Source organism: Heloderma suspectum, chromosome 2 (assembly GCF_057233095.1).
Source record: "Heloderma suspectum isolate Gila_16-S chromosome 2, 16-S_ref, whole genome shotgun sequence".
Taxonomy (NCBI): domain Eukaryota; kingdom Metazoa; phylum Chordata; class Lepidosauria; order Squamata; family Helodermatidae; genus Heloderma; species Heloderma suspectum.
The window spans coordinates 173989630-174011696 of record NC_139459.1 but is presented as its reverse complement, the minus strand read 5'-3'; the positions used below and the strand labels follow the sequence as shown (position 1 = coordinate 174011696).

At 48.5% G+C, this 22067-nt stretch overlaps 1 protein-coding gene across 1 annotated transcript in view; it reads left to right on the top strand.

Moving 5' to 3' along the window:
- KCND1 (potassium voltage-gated channel subfamily D member 1) overlaps positions 1 to 20322 on the top strand; it is a 59820-nt gene extending 39498 nt beyond the window's left edge. Inside the window, exons 3-7 of the mRNA XM_084832213.1 lie at positions 1054 to 1216; positions 1345 to 1428; positions 4409 to 4504; positions 9049 to 9296; positions 18569 to 20322. Coding sequence (XP_084688339.1) covers positions 1054 to 1216; positions 1345 to 1428; positions 4409 to 4504; positions 9049 to 9296; positions 18569 to 18785 — 808 coding nt within the window. The 3' untranslated portion in view covers positions 18786 to 20322. The remainder of the gene's footprint in view (positions 1 to 1053; positions 1217 to 1344; positions 1429 to 4408; positions 4505 to 9048; positions 9297 to 18568) is intronic.
- Positions 20323 to 22067: the final 1745 nt, after the last annotated feature.

Genomic DNA, 22067 nt, shown 5'->3' with positions numbered 1-22067 from the left:
TCTTTAATGGCAACCTGCCATGCAGGTAAAGATTTTCACAGCATGGAAATAAAGAGATCGGGAAATCCTCACTCACTTCATTCCTCGTGTCAAGCAGCTGTTAAAGGTACAGGAGGAGGGCCAGTGGGGAAAAATATCACATCCCAGAATTACACCCCCCCCCAACTATAATGACGATATAAAGATGACCGTCTAAAATACGTAGCTTGGCTGGTGTGTGTGTGTGTGTTTACTGTCTTTGTTTTTATTGTTTCAAGGTTTTATGGTTTTAAATTGTACACCACCTTGATGGCTTTTTAGCAGATAAGATGCTACATAAACGTTAGTAACAAATAAATCAGCGATCACAGCCTATTAATGTTCTCATTTGCTAAAGGCAGAGAAGAGGCAAGAAGATGCCCCACCACAATACATAGCCATCAGGCAACCTGAAAAAGCTGATGCCAACTCACCCCTCCTTCCATTACGCTCTGGGTAGCCAGCCAGTCCTTCCCCAGCCCCGGTGTAAAGTTGTCCCAGGAACAGCGGTGTAGTGGAGACAGGGCTCTCAGGAACGCAGCCCCGGCACTTTTTGATTAGCAGGGACGCTGATGTCACTTGCCACTCCGCTCAGAATTCCCTGTTCGTTCTGAGCTTAGCTGCAATCCTCACGGTAGCTGAGTGGGGCAGTGGGTGGGGGAATGAATTTTCTCAGCAGTACTATATAGTGGTGAGCTATCCCTGTTGTCATGCAAAGTATTTGGGGGTGGCTTGGTCCTGAATGAGCAATTAAGACCCAGTAGCTTTATAAAAGACCCGCTCCTGGCGGAGATGAAAACTGCTAGACCTGGTTTGCTGTTGTGGATCGACACAGCTGCCTGAATCTTTGGGCCCTCCTCGGGAGCGTGGCTGTGGGGGACTGGCATGACGGCAGCTGCGCTTCAAGAGTGACCAGGAAGGTGTTGAGCTCTGCGTGCGGTGGGACTAGGAGTCAACCGTGTGCTGTAGGGGCAATCGTGGAGCGGTGCAAGGTAGGCAAAGACAGGGCTGCAGTAACTGCCGTATCCCTTCCAGCTACGGTGACATGGTCCCAAGCACCATTGCAGGGAAGATCTTTGGCTCCATCTGCTCTCTAAGTGGGGTGCTGGTCATCGCTCTCCCTGTCCCCGTCATCGTTTCCAACTTCAGCCGCATCTACCACCAGAACCAGCGGGCAGATAAGCGGCGAGCTCAGCAGGTAGCTGTGAGTGGGGGAAGCGGGGGGTGGGGAGGAGAGAAAGGGCACTGGGTCAGAGGCACAGTGTGGGGGGGGTTCATCTCTCTTTCATTCCAGACACGGTTCTCCATGTCTCCCCCCACTTGCAGAAAGTTCGCCTGGCCCGGATCCGGCTGGCCAAGAGTGGCACTACCAACGCTTTCCTTCAGTACAAGCAGAATGGAGGCCTTGAGGTATGGACTATTCATCTTGGCACACTTGCCTTCCTGCAGATGAGGCCCCTTGGGAACCATTGTATTGACTGTTTTGCCACTTTGGTTTTTCCTGGGAAAGGAAAAACAAGATATAAACATGAAAGGAAAAGTCTTCTTTCTCCCCGGGCCAACATGCTCACAAACCACAATCTGTTGCAGCAAACCAAGGTATCAGCCCCTAGCCCCCTAGCTGGGGCACTTGTGGGCCTCCAGATGTTGTTGGACTTTAATTCCTATCAGTCCTAACCACCCTGGCCAATGGTGACAGATGATGGGAGAAGTAGTTCATCAACATCTGGAGGGCCACAGGTTCTTTACCCCTGCTAGGCCAAGTCTCTGGTCCTCTAGGGTGACTAGAACAGGGATGGGGAATCTTTTTTCTGTTGAGGGCCACATTCCCTTGGCCTCAGAGATAATCTGTTGGGGCCTACATGGAGGCAATGGGTGGGACCAAAATCAGCAATAGGCATGGCCAGACCCAAATTGGACAGGGTCACCCCTTTTCTCTTTCTCTGCCACCTTCCTCTCTCTTTCTTCCACCCTTTCTTTCTCTCTCTGTCATTCTGCCACCCTCCTCTCTCTTTTTGCCACCTCTTGCCAGAGGTCTGAACTGATCACTTGCAGAGGGCTTTTGGAATTAAACCGAGCACCACAAGCGTTTTAGGGCCATAGGTTGCCCAACTCTGGACTAGAGGTTAGAGGCACCGCTTTGCAATGGTTCCACTCCTTCCTGGGAGGTAGATTCCAGGAAGTGGTGCTGAGATGCTGTTGTTCCTTTCCAGGGGAATGGTTCCTGTGGGATTCCTCAGGGTTCAGTATTATCTCCCGTAGTGTTCAGTATCTCTGTGAAAACACTTGGAGAGATTATGGAGCTTAATGACCTCTGTACGCAGATGGCATCCAGCTCTGTTTCTCCTCTTCATCAAACCCAGGTGAGGCAGTGAGGTCCTTCAACTCAAGCCCGCAATCAGGAGTGGACTGGATGAGAGTGACTAAACTGAAACTCACTCCAGATAATATAGAGCTGAAATGGCTGGCTGAAGAAATGCTTGCTCTGAATGGGGTCCGACTCCCCTCCAAAGATCAGGTTCACAGCTTGGGATTGCTGCTGGATTTGGCATTGCTTCTGGACTCCCAGGTGGTACCTGTGACCTGGGGTGCCTTTAATTCAGGGGTGGAGAACCTCAGGCCCACAGGCCAAATCCACCCCTCCTGGGGTCCCAATCCAGCCCTTGGGGTTCTCCAGATGGCCCAGCCCCTGCCCCCTTTCCCCTGACCACTGATTGTCTGCCTATCGGTTGGTGGTTTCCCAGCTTTTGGAGTCCCCCCACCCCCATTCTAAAAGGTTGAAACGCCCCCCCCCCCAAGACTTAGTTACTGGCAGTAAAAGCTTTAAGCTAAAATAGGCTGGTATTTGGGGTCTGCTGTGGTTTTGGCCCCACCCCATTTTGCCTTTGGCCCGCCCACTCCTGCCCAGGAGCTTCTCCGAAATCAAACCGGGCTGGCCCTCTGGCTGAAGGGGTTTCTCCACTCCTGCTTTAATGGGCTTCAGCTGATTTGCAGGCTATGCCCTCCCTCCCTCCCTGCCAGAAGATAAAGACCTGCCCCACTATTATTCATGCTTTGGTGACCTCCAGATTAGACTGCTGTCAGGGGCACTACATGGGACTGTCCTTGAAGGTGGTTTGGAAATAGCTACTGCAAGATGCAGGGGCCCACTTGTTAACAGACATGGACCGATCGATACTCACTTGTATCACCTGTTTTGAAACATCTAACTTGAGCTGCCGGATCATTTCCAGGAACAATTCAAAGTGCTGATCCTTACCTTTTAAAGCCCTATATAGCTTGGGTCCCGCTTAATTCAGGGACTACTTTCTCCCATAGGAGCCTCTCCAACACTTAAAGTCTTCTGATCAGCTCCTGCTCTGGCTAAGCTGGCCTCCACCAGGCGCAGGGCCTTTTATGTCACAGCCCCAGTACTGTAGAACTCCTTTCCAAGGGAACTTCTTTTGTACTGCCTCCACCCCGCTGGTTTGTCACAGAGGGATATAGCCCCTATCTATTCTAACTAGCCTTTGGAAATAAGTTAACAAGTTGTATTATAGTTACTTTGCTGTGTCATTTTTCTTGTCTGGATTTAATGAATTGGGTTTTTGTACTGTTTTAAATTTAATGTTGTAAACCACTGTAATATATTTTATGAAGGGCAATATATAAATATTTAAAAATAGATGTCTAACCTGTTATTCCCCAAATTTTCTGAACAATGTACCAGTTGCAAATGTACTTTAGGGTTAAATCCAGTGTCATGCTAGCAGTAGTCCACTAGCCTGACCAACTTTCTCCCTCTCTCCTCCCCCCCGTAACCCTCTGTGCTGCCCCAAGATCCGCTCCAGAAGGTTTCCCAGCCCACCAGAACAGAGTTTGGGGGCATGTGGGGGGCAGTGGGAATCACCCCCTTCCTGGTTCTATTAACAGAACTGCTTCAGTCAGCAGAATGACACTGTTGGATACAACTCTTAGTTTCCAGGCCTTCTAGTTCATACTGCAGATTGAGGATTACATGTTTGAATGCTCCCTGGGTTACAAAAATAGCAACACCCTGTACTTCGAAAAGTTGCACAACAGGAAGGACAGTTCTAGCCAAGCCCCAGCCCTGATGCGCTAGTTTTCTGTATGCAGGGAATTTATTTTAAGTAGGAAAGCACTCAAACATCCCATCACCCACCAACAGTCTGAAGTTGTACCATCCTAACGGATTATTCTGAATGTGTTGATTGGCTGTAATGTTGGCATACATATGTGTGTTTTCATTTGTGTACTTGTGCACTGATGCATAGGCACATTGGTATTCAAAGTGGAGCATTCAGCTGTAGAAATTGAGTGTGTGTGTGTGTGTGTGTGTGTGTGTGATGTCTGCTTCAATCCATCTGCACTCATCTCCTTTCTTCCACAGGACAGAGATCCTGATGCACATGTCTTGGCTGTGCGCAACCGATCAGCCTTTGAACAGCAACACCATCACCTGTTGCATTGCCTGGAGAAAACAACCGTGAGTAGCAAGACAGAGGGCAAAACAAGGGAGAGGTTCTGGAAGAATGAGTGGGATGGGTTCTGGCCATTGGGAGGGGCCTTTTGGGTAGGCAATGGGATCTGCTTTCCATCCAATACTGCCTGGATCAGCCTTCCCCAACCAGGTGCCTTACAGATGTGTTGGGCTACAACTTCCAGCATCCCCCAACCAGGCATGGCTGGCTGGAGGATGCTGGGAGTTGTAATCCAACACATCAGGAGGGCACCAGGTTGGGGAAGGCTAGCCTAGATAGTTTTAAAAAGTGATTTTCCTGTCCTGTATCCTGGACACGTTCCCCCCCACCCATGCCATATAACATGTTCATCATGACCATTGTATACAGTGCATTGTATTCAGTCCATTAAAGCTGCAGTCTTATGCATGCTTATCTGAGAGCAAGCCTCACTGAACACAGTGGGACTTACTTCCTTGTAAACATACACAGGATTGCATTGTTAAAGTTTCAAGGCATAAAGTGAGTGTTGTAATAGAGATTCAGTGGTGCTCTCTGGCTTCCACTAAGAACAGGCACAGTTTCTTATGGATGGACTTAAAATATTTGTTTTAGTAGCAAATGCAGTTGAGGTCTAGAGCCTCTAACTACAGTCAGCCATCTTAACAGTAGCAACATCAGGGGGTTCTCTTGCCACGTTGCCTCTGGAAGGCAGATGGCCTGTCTTACAAATACGAATTCTTCACTTGCCACAGTACTGCTGCATGTGGTTTCCCACAGCTGGGAGAACTGAAGTGCCAAACAGCAAGGAAATGCAAAGCTAAGGATGTTGTGGCCAGGTGTCATAATCCCCAGCCCTCAGACTTAACAGTGCATGGCGGAGGACTCTGATGAAGACAAGGCTTAGGTTGCTTTCTCAGGGGAAAGGACAGTTAGTACTTCGTTCAGAGCCCTCCCAGGCAGAAGACACAGCTCTGCCACCATCTTCTGTCTCAGAGGATGAGTTCCTGGCAGAAGCGCCACCTCCTCAGCCTCGTAGAAATAAAAGCTGCAAAATCAGGTGAGGGCCCTTTAACAATCCACTCAGAAGCTCTGAGGTGGAGGGAGGGCAGAGCTAGCCACACTACAGGTTTTGTCAGCCTATATAAGGCTTCAGTTGGTTTTTGCTCCCTGCTGAGACAACATCCTCCTATAGTTGTCCTAGTAGGAGAGCTTCAGCTAGTAGGGCTCACTTGCAGCTGTCCAAGGTCCTGTTTTCATCTGTCCTTTGCATAAGAGGGCTTTTCCCTTGACTTTGCTAACCATGACCTGACTGTACTTTGACTGGGATTTTCCCACTTGATCTAACCTTGCCTGCCATGACTTGACTTTGCCTACGTTGACCAGACTTTGCCTGCCTTGATTTGACTCGGTCAGGTGCTACTGGCTTCCCTTGCAAACCTCAAGTGCCTACAGAATGGGACACCACCAGGGCTGAATATAAATATACTCTCCATTAAAAAAACAAAATAAAATCCAAATTTTACACCAGGGTGACATAAATTCAGTGCCTGTAAAAGCTAGATTCTGCAATCTGAACAAATTATAGAAACATGTATATCTTTGCGCAGGACAAAGATAAATGATCTTGAGTTAAAGGTGAGCAGTGACATGTTCAAATTTGCTAATGACACCAAATGATTTAGCGGGGGTTAAAACAAAAAGGGATAGCAAAGAGCGCCAAAAGGACCTCTCCAAACTGGGCAAATAGGAAGTAAAATGGAAAATGCAGTTCAGTGTAAACAAGTGCAAAGTGATGTACATTAAGACAAAAAAATCCTAACTTCACACATCCACTGATTGGTTCTGAGCTGGCAGTGACTGACAGGAAGGGGAACTTGGAGTTGTGGTTGTGGTGAATAGCTCAATAAAAATGTCAACAGTGTGAAAAAAGGCAAATTCCATGTTGGGGGTCATCCAGAACGAAACTGAAAAATAAAACAGCCAATATCATGATGTTGTTATACAAATCTATAGTGTGACCACACTAGAAATACTTTGTACAGTTCCAGTCACCACATCTCCAAAAGGAGAGCTGGAGGATGTGTAGAAAAGGGCAATCAAAATTAGGGGCTGCAGCAACTCCCCTATGAGGAAAGGTTTGGAGCTTTTTAAGCTTAGAAAAAAGGCAAGTAAGGGGAGACATGATAGAGGTATATACAATTATGCCCAGTGTGGAGAAAGTGGATAGGGGTTTCCCCACCACTCTGTCATAATACTAGAATCCAGGGTCATCCAATGAAGCCAAGTGGTGGGAGAGTCAGGACAGACAAAAGGTCGTCTTCACACTGCTCATACTTAAACTGTGGAATTTGCGACCCCAAGATGTAGTCATGGCCATCAAAGGCTTTAAAATGGGATTGGACAAATGTATGGAGAATAAGACTATCAATGGCTACTAGCCACGGTGACTATATATTACCTCCAGTATCAGATGTAGTATGTTTCTGAACACCAGTTGCTGGAGAACATGACTGGGGAAGAGTGCTATAGTGCCCATAAATAAAATAAAGGTGAGCAGTGACGTGCCCTGATTGTGAGCTTTCCATAGGCAGCTGTTTGGTGGACCAAAAAAGCGTTTGCTTTGATCCAACAGGGCTCTTCTTACGTTCTTAAGTCTCACCCCTTGATCACTGCAAGTTTGGAACACCTTTCCTCCTGCTTATTAGATTTCCCCAAGCACGGCCTACATGACTTCAAGTGTATCTCTGCAGCCCTAAGGACTACAAATGTGTCTTTTTTTTCTTTCGTTTTATAAAGAAGAATTTAAGCTGATATTCTTGGAGTAATGAATTCTGCAGCAGATTCAATATTCATTGTTTGTGTGATGCAATGGTAGTCCCACAGAATATGCACAGTCATGATGGTACCAGTCAGGTTTCCTGATTCCCCCCAGCTCACACGCTCAGGCAATCTGACACCAGACACCCAAATCAGTGAGATTTCTTTATTGCAGGAAATCCTATGGCAAAAGCTTAATGGTTACACTCTTCAGAAATCATATAGCTGATGGTCAGTAGCTATAGGCGCTATGTAATTCCAGAACAGTCCAAAGCTAAACACTACTACTGTGACTGTGATCCTCATCAACGTGGTTTCTCCGTTGCCATCTCCACATTTCTGAACTCAAGGGAAGGGACTCTGGATTCCTGGGTACCTAACCCAGGCAATCCTTTCACAGGGTTCCAACCCTGGACATGGAAAGGGAATGATTCCTGGAATGAACCCATCAGGCAATCAGGGGGTAACTTCTTGAAAGGCCTAACAACCCACACCCATAGACAGACCAACTCTGAATCTTTTGTTGATAACTCTAGGCTACAAGGTCAAGGCCCACCAAGATCAAGGGAAGGGCATACCCACACATGCCAGGAGTTCCAGGCCACCGCTTTTGCATTGGCAACTCCACGCTGCATGAGTTCTGGCAGAGGGAAGTCCAAAAGTCGTAGATCAAACCCAGCCTGCCGTACACTGAGCTGACTACAAACACAGACACACAATCCACAGCAACGAGAGTTCAAGTCTATGCAAAGCCTCACAGTACTTTTCATGGCAAGTCTTTAACAATCCAAAGTTCCAGTCTATGAGCAAGTGCCTCCAAAAGCCCAGACGATGATGGATCCAAACAGAGAAGGCTTTGGGCAATGAAGACGAGATGTTCCCAGCAAAGGCTCTTCACCTTTGCATCAGCTTAAAAGGGACAGCGTGACTGTAGGACACCCCCTCCAGATCCCTTGACAGACAAGGGCCTTTAGCCTTTCAGCAAGGCTGCTGTCTAAACAGGGCGACACTGCTCAGCCCTCCAGCAGCGATGCTTCAAACTGCGTGCTCTTTCTGCAAACCCCGCCCCACCTCTGTCAGGTTCTCACAGACAGCTTCCAGCCTCCCTGCCTGCCAAGGCCAGACCAGCAGGTGGACAGGGAGTTGGGTGACTCCCCCTGGCTCTGCTCTGAGAACACTGACAGAGATAAGCTCACACAGTCTGACATTCCAGAGGCTGAATAGGCCCAAGCCCTTCCAGGCTACTTCTAATCAAATCCTGGCTATAGCCTACAAGGCCCTGACTGTACCCTTAACTATGTTATGAATGCGTGTGGTAGGGATGTAGAACCTCTTTCAGCCTGAGGGCCAAATTCCATTCAAGAGAAGCATTCAGGGGCCGCATTCCAGTGGGGGGTGGGGCCAAAGGCAAAAGGGGCGGGCCCAAAAATATCAGCATATTTTAGCTTAAAGCTTCTACTGCCCATAACTAAGCCTCGGGAAAGGCATTTCAGCCTTTTAGAATGGGGAAAAAACTGCACAAAAGCTGGGAAAACACCAATCAGTGCTCGGGGAAATGGGGGGGGCAGGGGAAGCGGGCAGGTCATCTGGGGAATCTTAGAGGGCCAGCTCGAGACCCTAGGCCTGAGGTTCTGCACCCCAGTGTGTGGAATGCAGACAGGCTGTAAGAGTGGGCGTCCTCGTACAAACACCCTAACAGTGTTTTATTTCTCTCCCCCCCCGAAATCCACATATTTTCCCCCACACGTAGAGTCATGAGTTTACCGACGAACACTCCTACAGCGAGTTCTGCCTGAGCGAACCCCTGGGCTACCGCACCAGCCGCAGCACTTCCCTCTCCTCGCAGCAAGGAGGCAAGGGGGGTCTCAGCACCTCCTGCTGCCCCCGCCGCAACAAGCGCCGCACCACCCGCCTGACCAACTCCACAATGTCCGTGAGCCGTGCCAGTGCTCAGGAGCTGGATACGTTGCACATTCAGAAGAGTGCTGCCCCCCAGAGGTAAGGGTTATGTCTGCATCCTGTCATGCCCTGCTGGTGGGGAAGGAAGGCCGCTTTATGTTTGGGTAGGTTCCTTTCCCAGGGCAGAGGATGAGTTTTCACCAGGTCTGTTACAGAAGAGGGAGATAAATAATGTCCATGAAAGACAAGAACCAAAAACCAGCCACTACAAGCTGGGCTTTAGCAGAATTAGGTTAGATATTGGGAATTATTTTTAAACTAGTAGAGGTGTCAAATTCTGGAACAGTCTTTCTGGAACGATTGCATGAAGAGAGAATATGGCTTTATGTGAGGCAGGACAGATAAGTGTAAGGCACTTTTTTTGGCACATGGGGTCCAGAAGGTTTTCTCCTCCACTCCCATCAGGCACCGCAGCAGGAAAACTAGGAGTCTTGCAGGTCAGGCACCAGTTTCTTACTCCAGCCTCCCCCAGCTTCGTGCCCTCTAGTTGTCTTGGGCTACAACTCCCATAATTATAAGGGTAGTCCAACACATCCGGAGGGCACCAGATATGGGAAGGTTGCCTTGCTCCCTGCATTAAGCAAGCCTCTGGTCAGAGGAGGCAACTGCAGTCAGGTCGAGCCAGGACACTGGCACCATCCACAGCCCAGAGTTGTCCTGGTCCTGAGAATGGAGGAGAGAAAAAAGGTAATGCTTGGGCAGAAAAGGAAATGAGGAAGAACAGCCTCAGATGGGGTGGGCAGAGCTGTGGTCCATCTGCCCACTGCTGCCTACACTTCAGTGGGTCCCCCTGCCATGCGGATGTGACTCACACTGCTGTCGCCCCCGTATTTTCTAGGTCCAACAGCCTCGTACATCTGAGACGGAAGAGATGGAGGCAGTGTGAATCCTTTCCTCTCAGAGGGTGCTCACACTTTGTTTGTACATGCGTGGAGCAGCATGCCTATTCCCTTCTACTCTTCCCTGTTCGCAGGAGGCCCTGCCTTTGCCTCTTCCAACAGGTTCCCGGCTGACCTTGGCCTTTGGCTCTGATCTGGCTTTGTCTAACTGGGCCCACCTCAGCCCTTGGCCTGAGGGAATCCACTTATCCTTATTTACCAAGGACAGTTCCCTGGTTTCTGGTACTGGTCTCTGGTAAAACATTGTCCCCATTTTGACTGAATTTGCCTTTTCTTTGGGGGAGATGTTAGGGATGGCTTCTAAATATTTGTGTGTGCACAACAGCCAGAGTTGCTGTCAATTCTTTCTGTCTTGTCTGTCTGTCAGTCTGTATTTCTTTAGTACCACCAAGGGATGGAGGCCTAGTCTTTGACCTTTTCAGAACTGGGAGGAGCTGTGTTTAGCCTAAAAACATATTTGGGGACCAACTTCTTATTTTGTGTGTGTGTGTGTGTGTGTGTATGTGTGTGTGTGTGTGTATATATATATATATATATTTACCATATATTTTTGATGGTGGTAGTGCAGGCTGTGGCCCATTAATGGGCCCCAACTGATGCATCACCTAAAGACCAGTGAACACATGTATGTCAATACATTTCTTTATTCATCCAGTGATTTATAAACCACCTTTCAGGGCAGAATTGCCCTCCCCGAGGTGGTGTACAAGAGTTCATAATAACATCACCACCACCACCAACGCAATAATATACCATCAGATTAAATCCACATCATGCCCCCTTAACACTGATCGGCAATGATGGTGATGATGATCAAATGCCAGTTCACGGCTTCCCTTCGCTCTCTCTTCTATAACTGCTTACCCAGGTAGTAAATGTTACCAGATTTGTTTAATCACAGAATGGATCTGGTTGTACTTACAGTGCAGCTATGCTGTAAGGTCAGCCACACCTATTAAACATGCTTGGGCTTAATTTGAAAAAGGGAAATTTTTGGCCGATTGACTAACAAAACCTGTTTTGGTTGTGCAGTAGCAGGACAGGCTATTACAGAGTCAATGAGAACATAGAGCAGGCAGAGAAGAGCCATCCACAGTGTGTCGTAGTGATGCTGAGAGGCTCAGGTCGCGATCCTTGGTGTGAGAATATGGCAGTGGAGGCTGGTGGCTCTGATTTCAGTGGGGCTGTGAATCTGCTCTGGGTTTCAGACAGAACCAGCCAGAACTCTGAAGGAGCTATCCAAGGTGCTAAACCTATTTTAGGGATGGGGTTCAGCACCTTGGATGGCTGCTTTGGAGTTCTGACTGGTTCTGACTGAAACCCAGAGCAGAACCACCAGCCTCCACTGGAATATGGATGTTCTCTAAGTATATAAGAAAGACCCCTGTTTCCATCTGTGAAACGTTGGTGGATACGGACGTGGTACCCAGGCACTGACTGCACTTTTTGCCTACCGTTGCCGGAGAAGCGGTACAGGCGGCTTCCCCAGCCTGTGGGGCTTGGCTGCCAAATCAAGCCCAGCCTGTACAATTCTTGTAAAAACTATCCCGACAGGTCAGATGGCCTCTCAAGCTTGGAGGTTTTGGGCCTTCCTCTAGGCCAGGGGTGTTGAACCTCTTTCAGTCCCAGGACCAAATACATTTCAGAGAAGCTCTCCCTTGCTGCATCCCTGTGGTGAGGTGGGGCCAGAGGCAAAGGGGCTGAATTCCATTTTGAAGAAGCTGGGCAGGGGGGTGGGGTGGGTGGAGCACATTCCAGTGGTGGGCGGGGCTGAAGGCAAAAGGGGTGGGGCTAATAATACCAGCATATTGTAGCTTAGAGCTCTTACTGCCAGTGCCGCCGCCGCCTTAGGAGAGGCATTTCAGCCTTTTAGAATGTGGGGTGGGGGAAACTGCACAAAAGCCAGGAAACCACCAAATGATCAGTTCTCAGGGGAAACGGGTGGGGCCAGGGGAAGGGCCTTATGGGGTATTAGGACAGCAGCAGTTAGACGCATGCTTGCTGCTCCTTAGTAAATAGGCTGGGGTAGGGAAATGTCTTTAGCCAGACAAATTATAAAACAGCCTGCTTTTTCAGTACACCAGCGGGGCGAAGATTAGCAGTATTCCAAAGATCTTGTTGCAACTGCTGCGTATTTCTTGGGAAAATATGTTTTTATACTGCTTTTAATTCTTTTCATTATGAAATGTGGAGCTATTTATTTATTTCCTTGATACTGTCAGGAGCGCCCTGGCGGCCTCTTTCAGTCTACTTCAATAGCTAACTCAAGACACAGACAAAAGGATTCTTTTCAAGGCTTTAATCCTTTTACAACTTAATTACTCTTTCAGATACTAATCACCAGCGACTAAGCAAGGAACAGCAGAGTGGCCTAAGCTCCAGGTTAGGCAGTTGGTCCCCGTTTGAAGGAGAATCATGGGAAGATCCTGAACTTATGGGCTAGGGAGAGTTCCTCCCTCTTTCCCTTGGGTCCTCAGGACGCGATCGTTGCTTGCGCACCAAACGAGTGCTACACCTCCTTTCCGCACCCTCCAGCTGTCGTCACTCCCGGTGTCGGCATCGAGCGTCCAGCAAGCCCCCCTCCCGCACTCTCTCACTGCCAGGGTCACTATGTATCACAGGAATGCCGGCGGGAGGAATCTCTGCCAGCTGCTGTGCCTATGAGAGATGAGCTGGTTCCTCTCCCATGGATTGCTGTTCCTCCTCAGAATCAGAACTGCTCCGGGGTTCTATCGGCTCAGTTTCCACCCTGACAGATACCCCTGCCTGTCCTCCAAAGACCTCAGGGTGATGTACATGGTTCTCCCTCGCCCATGAGGACCCCTGTGAGGTAGCTTAGGATAAGAGATAGTGACTGGTCCAAGGCTACCCAGTGAGTTTCATGGCTGAACTGATTTCATTTTGGGTCTCTCCAGTTCACGTCTGACAGTCTAACCATTCTACAGCCACATCTGATAACTCTCAATGGTTGTGATTTTTCTATACGGACATGTCAGTTTTCAGAGTGGGCGTGACAAACGAGATTGCCCTCTGCATTGTAGTTTACAAAACAACTTTCCCTTGGGAAGCCCCACCTCCAATTTTGAGGACCACAGACAGATGTAAGACTGTCTTACATCATGAATTCAGTGAGTCAGCAATGCAATGCTGTTGCAAGGGAAAGAAGGCAAATGCTATTTTGGATTGCGGTGTTGACAAAAGCAGGCTAGTTTGGATCTAGCAGGGGTGGGGTGGGGGCCATGATAAGCCTCACTGTAGTGTAGATTTAAATGTGTGTCCACATGTCGAGAATGATGCTGAGGGGAACCGAGATGGCAGAAGGTTCTGAATGAGTGATGGCTGCAGGACATGACGAGCTCAGAGAAAAGAAGATTAGGGGGAAATCATGGAAGCTCTTTCAAATCTCTGAGAGAAGTGTCAGCGAAGAGGGGGAAATGACTGACTGCTTATCGGTGTCCCTTAGGGAAGGATAAGAACCAGTTGCTGCAAAGCAGGCGTTGCCTGGGCATCTGGAACTGTTTCTGAGCTGCAAGAACAGATGGTTGACGGCACACACTGGAGAGGCTGGAGAAGCATCCACTGGGGATAATTTAAGTCTGAGGAGTCCTGTGGTTTGGACCACATGACCTTTGAGTCCATTACAGCGCTGCGATCAGTTTGTGCCACTTATGCCAAGCCCTCCAGCAGAAACAGAATGACATAATTGGTGAGGGGCTGGCTGTTGCAAGCCCTCCGCTGGCCCTCCCAAACTAATTGACCGAGCTGCTGAGTGATGCCGCTGGATGTTCGCCCTAGCCGTTGTGGGGGAAGGGTTCGTCATGTCATAGAACGTGGAGGAAATGTTGTTGCAAAGGACGTGAGAAGGCAGCGGCTGGCGAACAAAACCTCGTGTTGTGTCCCCGGACGGGAGGACCTGTGCGTTCAGCTGTAAGAGAGACAGAAGTCCAGGGGTCCTGAGGGTTGAGAAGCGGAGCAAGAAAGAAGGGAGCGTAGGGGACAGGTTGGCTGAAGGAAGGGGGACCGGTTGGCCGGGAACTGAAAAGGTGACAGGCAGACGAGGGAGAGAGCTGAGGAAAAGCAGGAGAGAGAGGGGAAGTGAAGCCCTCATAGGACCCAGGGACGGACGTAGCTATGCAAAGGAGGCAGAGGAACCAGGCAGAGCAGGGCTGAATTTAACATACTGGAAAATAATAAGGCAATTTTAGGCTGCAGGTCTCTAGCGCCACTGAATTAAACGGTTTCCCGCCTCTGTTATTTCTCCAGGGCACATTTTGTTAGAGTGCCCTTGTGGAAGCGTGGAATCTGCTGCCACCTGCTGGGACAAGAGCTGCAGTGGCACCACACAAATGCCCCAGAGTTAGACCTTTATTATAGCAACCAGTGCCGGTTCCAGGTTCTTGAGGGCCCTTGGCCCCTCAACGGGCCCCTCCCTTAGTGAGTCTTCCTCCTCGCCGCCATGGTCACCAGCTGCGCTTTCTCCTCACTGCTGCCCCTCGCTTGCTTGACAGGCAGAGAGCCAGGGAGCAAGCAGGCAGCGGCATGTCCTGCTCCTCCTCGCCACCACCGTTGTACAGGCCAGAGCGAGAGGCAGGTGAACAAGCAGGCTGCAGTGGTGAAATGGAGAAGCAAGTCCAGGGGGCTCTTGGCAGTGGGCCCCTGCTGGGGCGTGGGCCCTGGGCAGGTGCCTGACCATACCTACCCTTGACGCCGGGCCTAGTAACAACAGCGCGTTGGCTTCATCAATTGAGAACCACAGATGTGGCCTACTCACCTGTACCCTGCCAGGGTCAGTGCCTGCATTTTTTTAGTGGTAAGGTACACCAGCAGCATATATAGAAAGAGACTCCGCCTGAGACCAGCAGCATATACAGAAAGAGACTCCGCCTGAGACCAGCAGCATATACAGAAAGAGACTCTGCCTCAGTTCAGTTTGTTGCCTACTATCCCCCAAACACCAGTGACGTGAAGGAGCAACTAGTTTTAGGTACTAGGGCTCGTCCGCCCTCCGGAAGCCACATTATTTGACCTAGAAGCTCTTTCCCCTAACCTCAGATGTGTGTGGTCTGGTTATAGGGGTGATGAGGGAACGGCACTCTGCGCCTGCTCAAAGGCCCTCACCCCCAGCTCTAGTCGTGCTTTGAAAGGAATGCAATACAGACAGGGGGAAGTATCCATAGCCAGGACTGCATTCTGTTTAAACCTGTGGTTCCCGATCCAGCAAGCAATACATGCACAAAAGCCTGCTCACGCAGATGGATCTCTGTACTGGACTGAGGTGGCTCTTTTTTCCTTTTTTTCCTTTTTTTAACTTCCTGCATTCCAGAGTTTAACCTGGGCATTGAAAGCAGGTGGGCGACACACATTTAATGGGCGATGCTTCTTTAAGCCCTTTGGAAGGTCAAGCTGGACTCCTATTTTTATACGAATGATTGTGTAATAGCTAAGCCAAAGTTTAAAAGTTTGGAAGAACTCTGCCTCTTGCCAGGGCGAGAGCTAGGTGAAGATGGCACTGATTCAAAGGTGGCCAGCTGGAAGGTTTTTGGGAAATAGCTACAAGGAGATGGTAATTGGGCATTGTTCTAAAATAAATGCTCCTCCCAAGGAGAATAGAACATGGTCATACATGCACAGAACAGCACTGAGCCTGCTACACAGGTCAGTCTCTTCCACCACTCTTTGGCTCAAGTAGAGTTGCATGCATGTTTATAACCAACCAAACACATCACCCCTCCACTAAATAGTTGTTGTTCGTTGTTGTTGTTCAGTCGTTGAGTCGTGTCCGACTCTTCGTGACCCCATGGACCATAGCACGCCAGGCCTTTCTGTCCTGCGCTCTCTCCCGGAGCGTGCTCAAGTTCATATTCATTGCATCGGTGATGCTATCTAGCCATCTCATCCTCTGCCGTCCCCTTCTCCTTTTGCCTTCAGTCTTTCCCAGCATCAGGGTCTTTTCCAGAGAGTTTTCTCTTCGCATTAATTGGAATTCTCATGCCTATAGAGACAATTAGCTCTCCTTATTTATGTATTATGACATTTATATCCAGGCTTTTTGAAATGATTTTGGTTTGTTCCATTCCTTATGAGCCACCAATGATGGGGGGGGGGTGTATGCCACTGGCTGTACTTCCTGAAGGATTGGTGCCCCACTTTTGTCAAACCCCTTGAATTACAGCTGAAAGTCCTGACTTCGCTCCCATCTGGGTGTGTTTCCTTTCAACTTCAATGTGGTGGTGTACAGAGACCAACCGCCAAAACAGTTATCCTTGTTCCAATATTTCTGGCCCTGACTGTTGTTGTTGTTGTTCAGTTGTGTCTGACTCTTCATGACCCCATGGACCATAGCACGCCAGGCCTTCCTGTCCTGCGCTCTCTCCCGGAGCATGCTCAAGTCCATATTCATTGCATCAGTGATGCTATCTAGCCATCTCACTGTATATACTGCTTAATATTATACCACTTAATATTAACAATCTCCAAGCAGTTCACACACCAATGTTTTAAAAAATCATATTTAAATACAATATTAAAACACTACTAAAAACAATTTCAACTGTACCAACAAAATAAATATATCTAAAATACACCATTAAAAACAATTTAAAAACTACAATAATAGTATTCACCATGTCCAATTGCATTTCTGAGTGCCTGTTATAGGTCATGGCGGTCCATATGTTTCCGTGTTCAGTCTGTACATGTGGACACCAATGAGTTTTTCTGAGGTGCCACTTTGAGAAGAGGATGTTGATGATGTGGGAGAACAGCAGCATAGCCAGGTGCGGCGTCAGTGCCTGGCACTCAGGCAGTTGCTGGGGCTCTAGTGCCCCATCAGGACCCATCTGCCACCCACACATGCACACACACCAGGTGGCAGGCAGCTACAGGCCGCCATTTTAAATTTCTCACAATGCCCTGGAATGCCTGATGTAGCATCATTCTGGGGCATTCTGGGAAATTTGAAATAGTACCTCCTAGTTGCTTGCTACTGCAAGCCTGTGGCCAGAGGGCCACCAATGCAGGAGGGGGTACCCAGAGGATGCTTTGTCAAGAGCCCCCTTCAAACCTGGAGCTGCTCTGGCCATAACTTCCATTGCCTAAAGTGAGCTGCCAAGAAAGTGAGCTCTTCCTGCAGATACTTCTACTCCACATCACTTTCATCTTTAGGTTAGAAATTTCCTTACTCTAGACCACAGTTGGGCAGCCTTTTCAGCCTGAGGGCCGAATTCAGTTTGGAGAAGCTCTCGGGGGCCACATTCCAGTGGTGAATGGGGCCAAATGCAATAGGGGAAAAGGGCCAAAAATACAAGCATATTTTAATTTAAAGCTCTTACTGCCTGCAACTAAGCCTTAGTTTCAACCTTTTAGAAGGGGAAGGGGACTGCACAAAAGCCAGGAAACCACCAAGCGATTGGTGGTTGGAGAAAAGGGGGTGGACCCAGGGGAAGGGGCATGGCCTGGGGACCCCAAGAGGGCCGGATTTGGCTCCTGGGCCTGAGGTTCCCCACCCCTGCTCAAGACTATGTTCTCCAACAGCATCATTTCTTGTAGCATGAGAACAATGTTGGGATACAAAACAAACTGGCGCTAGAACAACTCGACTTTTGGACTATGCATGTGAAATATAGCATATACTTACCACTAAATATGTGCTGCTAAATGTACCACCAAACTTTTGCTGATGGGCAGTGACCACTGAGGAAACTGCCCATGTGTGCAGTGTGTCATAGAGAGATGGGACAGAGAACAAAGAACGGGATAGGGAACTATTCCTTTCAAAACAAAAGAAGTTCTGGCTTGCCAACCTCCTGGGAAGTGCTCTGATGTATATGCCCTTCATTATTCCAGCTATGTGAAGAATAGCTGAGGGTCACTTGGTTGTGCAAGAGATACACTCTGCATATGATCAAAGGCACCCTTTTAAAATTATCTCATGTAGTCCAGGACTACACAAGGCATTTATTGTGCATTTGTGATTTCTTAGTCACGGTTGTTTACAGGTCCTTTAGACAATGTCGTGATCCTCCAGTTTTGCTTCTGTTTTTTTTAGAGCACTTTTTTTTTTAACAGCGGGAAAATTGGGTATTATTTCAGAAAGCAAAAGAAAGAGTATTTTTCCTACTTGTATAATTGCAATATTCTGCCATAGCACAGTGCCACCTAGAGGTTATATAGCAGAAAAGCAGGAAAGGAAACACTTTGTGTGTAGAGCTTCAATCTCAATTTTGTGATGAAACCAAAAGAGGATACAGCGATTAACAGCCTCATGTAGAAAAGTTCTAGGTCCATGTACTGATTCCAAAACTGGTTCCAAGATTGAGCCTTGTGGCGGGGTGTGTGGGGGAGGAGACAACTAAGCCAGTATGCCCAAGCAACTTTTATAATCTGTCTTCCTCTGTCTTTCCCCCTTCCCAGCCGCTCCAACCTGAATGCCAAGACTCATGACACCTTGAAGCTGAACTGTGACACCACAGACTTCACAGCAGCCATCATCTGTATCCCCACCCCTCCTGCCAACACCCCTGACGAGAGCCAGCCCCCCTCACCTGGAGGCCCCAGCGGACCCCTACGTAATTCCAGCCTCTCCATGCCATACATACTCCATGAGACTGTCAAGATCTCCTCCTTGTAAGAGGAGACTGGGATGGGGTGGGGTGGGGTGCTTGTCCTTCCTCCTTTCTCTACCCAGAGTCTCTGCTGGCCACCTGGGTCTTGTTTATGAGCTGGCGGCCGTCTCCTCTGCACGAGCCGCCCACCCCAGCCTTTAGCTGCAAACTGGAGGAGATCACTGGGGGGCGGTGTCGCCATTCTTTTTGTAGAGGTGATATCGGTGGCCACCCACAGGGGGAGCTGGTGCACAAGGGCTTTTGATGCCTGCCCAGCGCACTCTCTCTCTCTCAGTCTCTCTCTCTCACACACACACACACACACACGCATACGCACACACAGCTGCCCTGCAATCAAAGCCATATAGGAGGGGAAGTGGGTCACAGATGCTATGCAATTGCAGAGGGGCGGAGTGATGCAAGGAAATCTAGGACCCAATAGGTGGACCACCGAAGTAAATAGGGAACATATCCCAACAGAGGGGGAACATATGCTGAAGACTGTTTCGCTATACCAAACCTATTCTCCCCAAGTTGGGAACAGGGCTTAGCGTGAGCTAAAATTCCTGCGTTTTGCCCTCCAGCTCTGAAACAGGGTTTGGGGCTTTGGAGCAGCGGGGTAGGGAACAAGGACTTTGAGGTTCTAGCCACAGCTTTGGAAGGGAAGAAGAGCCTAAGGGTGGGATTACAAGACTCTTGTGTTAGTGTGGCCCAGGACCGGGTGATGTGCTATAGATTAAATTTGCAGAAGGAAAGGAGGGCTCTGAGAACCAAGGTTTCCATCCCCAGCACTGAAAGGGAAATATTGCCTGGTGATTAGAGCAGGGGACTCTAGAGTTTACTCCAGCTAAGGCTGAGGTAGCCTGAGGGGCAGAGGAAAAGGGGGAAAGAAATAGAATTCACTAAGCTTCCAATAATTTTTCTATCTTTTGCCTGTTTTGGCTGAGCCATTATGTAACTGGGACGGGTAGAGCTTATAAGCCTTTCTCTCTCCCTCTCTCTCTACTCCTTCCTTTCTCTCCCTCCCAATACCTATTTTGTCTCTTGGAATCTGCACTTTAAAAAACAAAACAAAAATCTATTGCACCAAAACACTACACCTCATGCATCACGGCCCCTACCACCAACGCCGCCGCCACCCACACACAACTGCACCCCTACTGCGTAGCATCGAGACTGTGCATGTGTATTATACCTCCAAGAGTGGGATCCCGAGTCCACAGCTGCAACGCATCAGATGCATGCGTAGCTGTGTCCCACCCACCCTGACTGAAGATACGCTGTGAAGAACTGAACCGCACCTGCAGAGCAGGGAGGTGGTCTGTGCAGTCCTCCTCCTCCAGACACATTTTCCAAATCTTACTACAAATGGAGAGATTGACTGTTGAAGCTAACCTTATACCTTTCATTGTAACCGGAGAAGGAACTTGAACATGGCAGTAAAGCAGAAAAAGAACTTTGGTGAGATGATGGATACCGTTCTAGGTATCAGGCGAAACACAGTCCTGTAGCATGCATCAAATTGGCCAGCTCTCAGCGTCCAGGAAAAGCCTTTTTGTTTTGATCTGCTGTCCCTCTTGGTCTTTTTTCTCTTGCAAAGTGTCTTGGATTCTCTCTCCTGGCTATGAGTGGAGGAGTAAGCATGGCCTGTTTTTAGAACAGCAGTAGTCAAGAGTCACCAGTGATTTAAGTCACCACGTAGAGAAGTATGCTCTAGTACAGCCTTCTACATGCTGGCGAGGGGTGATGGAAGATGTAGTCCAAGACATCTGGGGGGCACGAGGTTGGGGAAGCCTGGTCTGGTGGGCTAAAAGGGAAGCCTGGGAGAGTGTTCACTTCTTTGTTGGGGAAAGTAGCAGCATACTGGTGAGTGAGAATGGAGTGTGATGCATGGGGACCATATTCTTAGGTTCAGTCCCCAGCTCTGGCAAAAGGGTGGTGAGTGGGATCTAAGTGGATGTTTAAATCTAGCATCCTTGGACAGGCCCACGTTAAATATAAACCATCACCTCCTTTTTCTCACCAGGGTTGCGGTTAGAGCTTTCCTTATAACACATAAAGCAACAGCTCCATCTGCTGGATGGTTAAAAGAAATGCCAACACATTACTTCAGTACACTCTAGTGTCGATCAATTCACTCTAATGCACTTTGAACAAAACCATAGAGAATGAATGAATGGCACTGAAGGAAGTGAAAGTGTCTCCTAAGGGCTCACTCAAAGGCAGTGAGGTGTAAAGAGAAAGCAAAGCACAGTCTCTTAGGTTAGAACATTCTATTTTGTACTTCTGTACCGGAAAAAAAATGTGGGAATCATTCTGTCCTAGGGACCTCTGTCAAATCAGTAGGACATGTACTGATTTGAGAGCAAGCTCTATAGAGTGGAACATATTTCCAAGTAAATTTGCATAGGCTGTTAGTCTGGCTTGGTTCCAGTCCCAGAACTGGGAAAGAAATATCCAAGTAGATTCGTTTAAGCAGAGAACTTGGGATATATTAATTCTGGCTGTTTGCTACTGTTTTCCTTCTGGAACTACCCTAAACACTGCAGGATTCACTCTTGACTTCCAGTAGTTTGATGTGAAATTACTCCAGGAAGATCAGCCTTATAGTTTACTGATGTTTTCCTTGCCACACAAATGGGATGCTTGAAAGAGACAATGCTGAGTAGAGTGTAACTACTCTCAACTTGACAATTTGGAGTATAGTGTAACTATTTCCATTCTTCTGAATCCTACTCTATTTTCCCCTCTAAGTATAGCACTAAGAGGGCAGCACCCCAAAGTCTAACTTCCTCAAAGCCCATCAAGGCCTAACAGGAGTCCTCCAGCCTTATGAAATGGAGCAATATTCCCCAGTTTCAATATAGACAAAGGACAAACAGTGCCCTCTTTCAATTAGGGCATGGGGGCCAAATCCAGCCCCCCAGGGGTCCCAATCACTTGGCTTGTGTGCAGTTCCCTCCCCCATTTTAAAAGGTTGACATAGCTCCCCTAAGGCTTTATTACTGACAGGAAGAGCCCTAAACTAAATATGCTGGGTTTTGGCCCCTCCCCCTTTGCCTTCAGCCCCACCCACCACTGGAATGCGTGGCTCCCAAGAGCTTCTCTGAAATGAAATTTTCAGATAAACAGCCTGGGTTGAAAGAGGCTCTGCACCCCTGATTTAGGGTAACCAGGACAAAGTGGGTTTCTGTAGGAGCAGTTGCACTTCCTTCCCAGTCGCAGTCCCAAGTTGCTCAGTGGGATACATTCGGTATCCAGACTTTCTGGGTTCTGCCCCAGGTAGGGCTGCCGCCTTTGTCCGACAA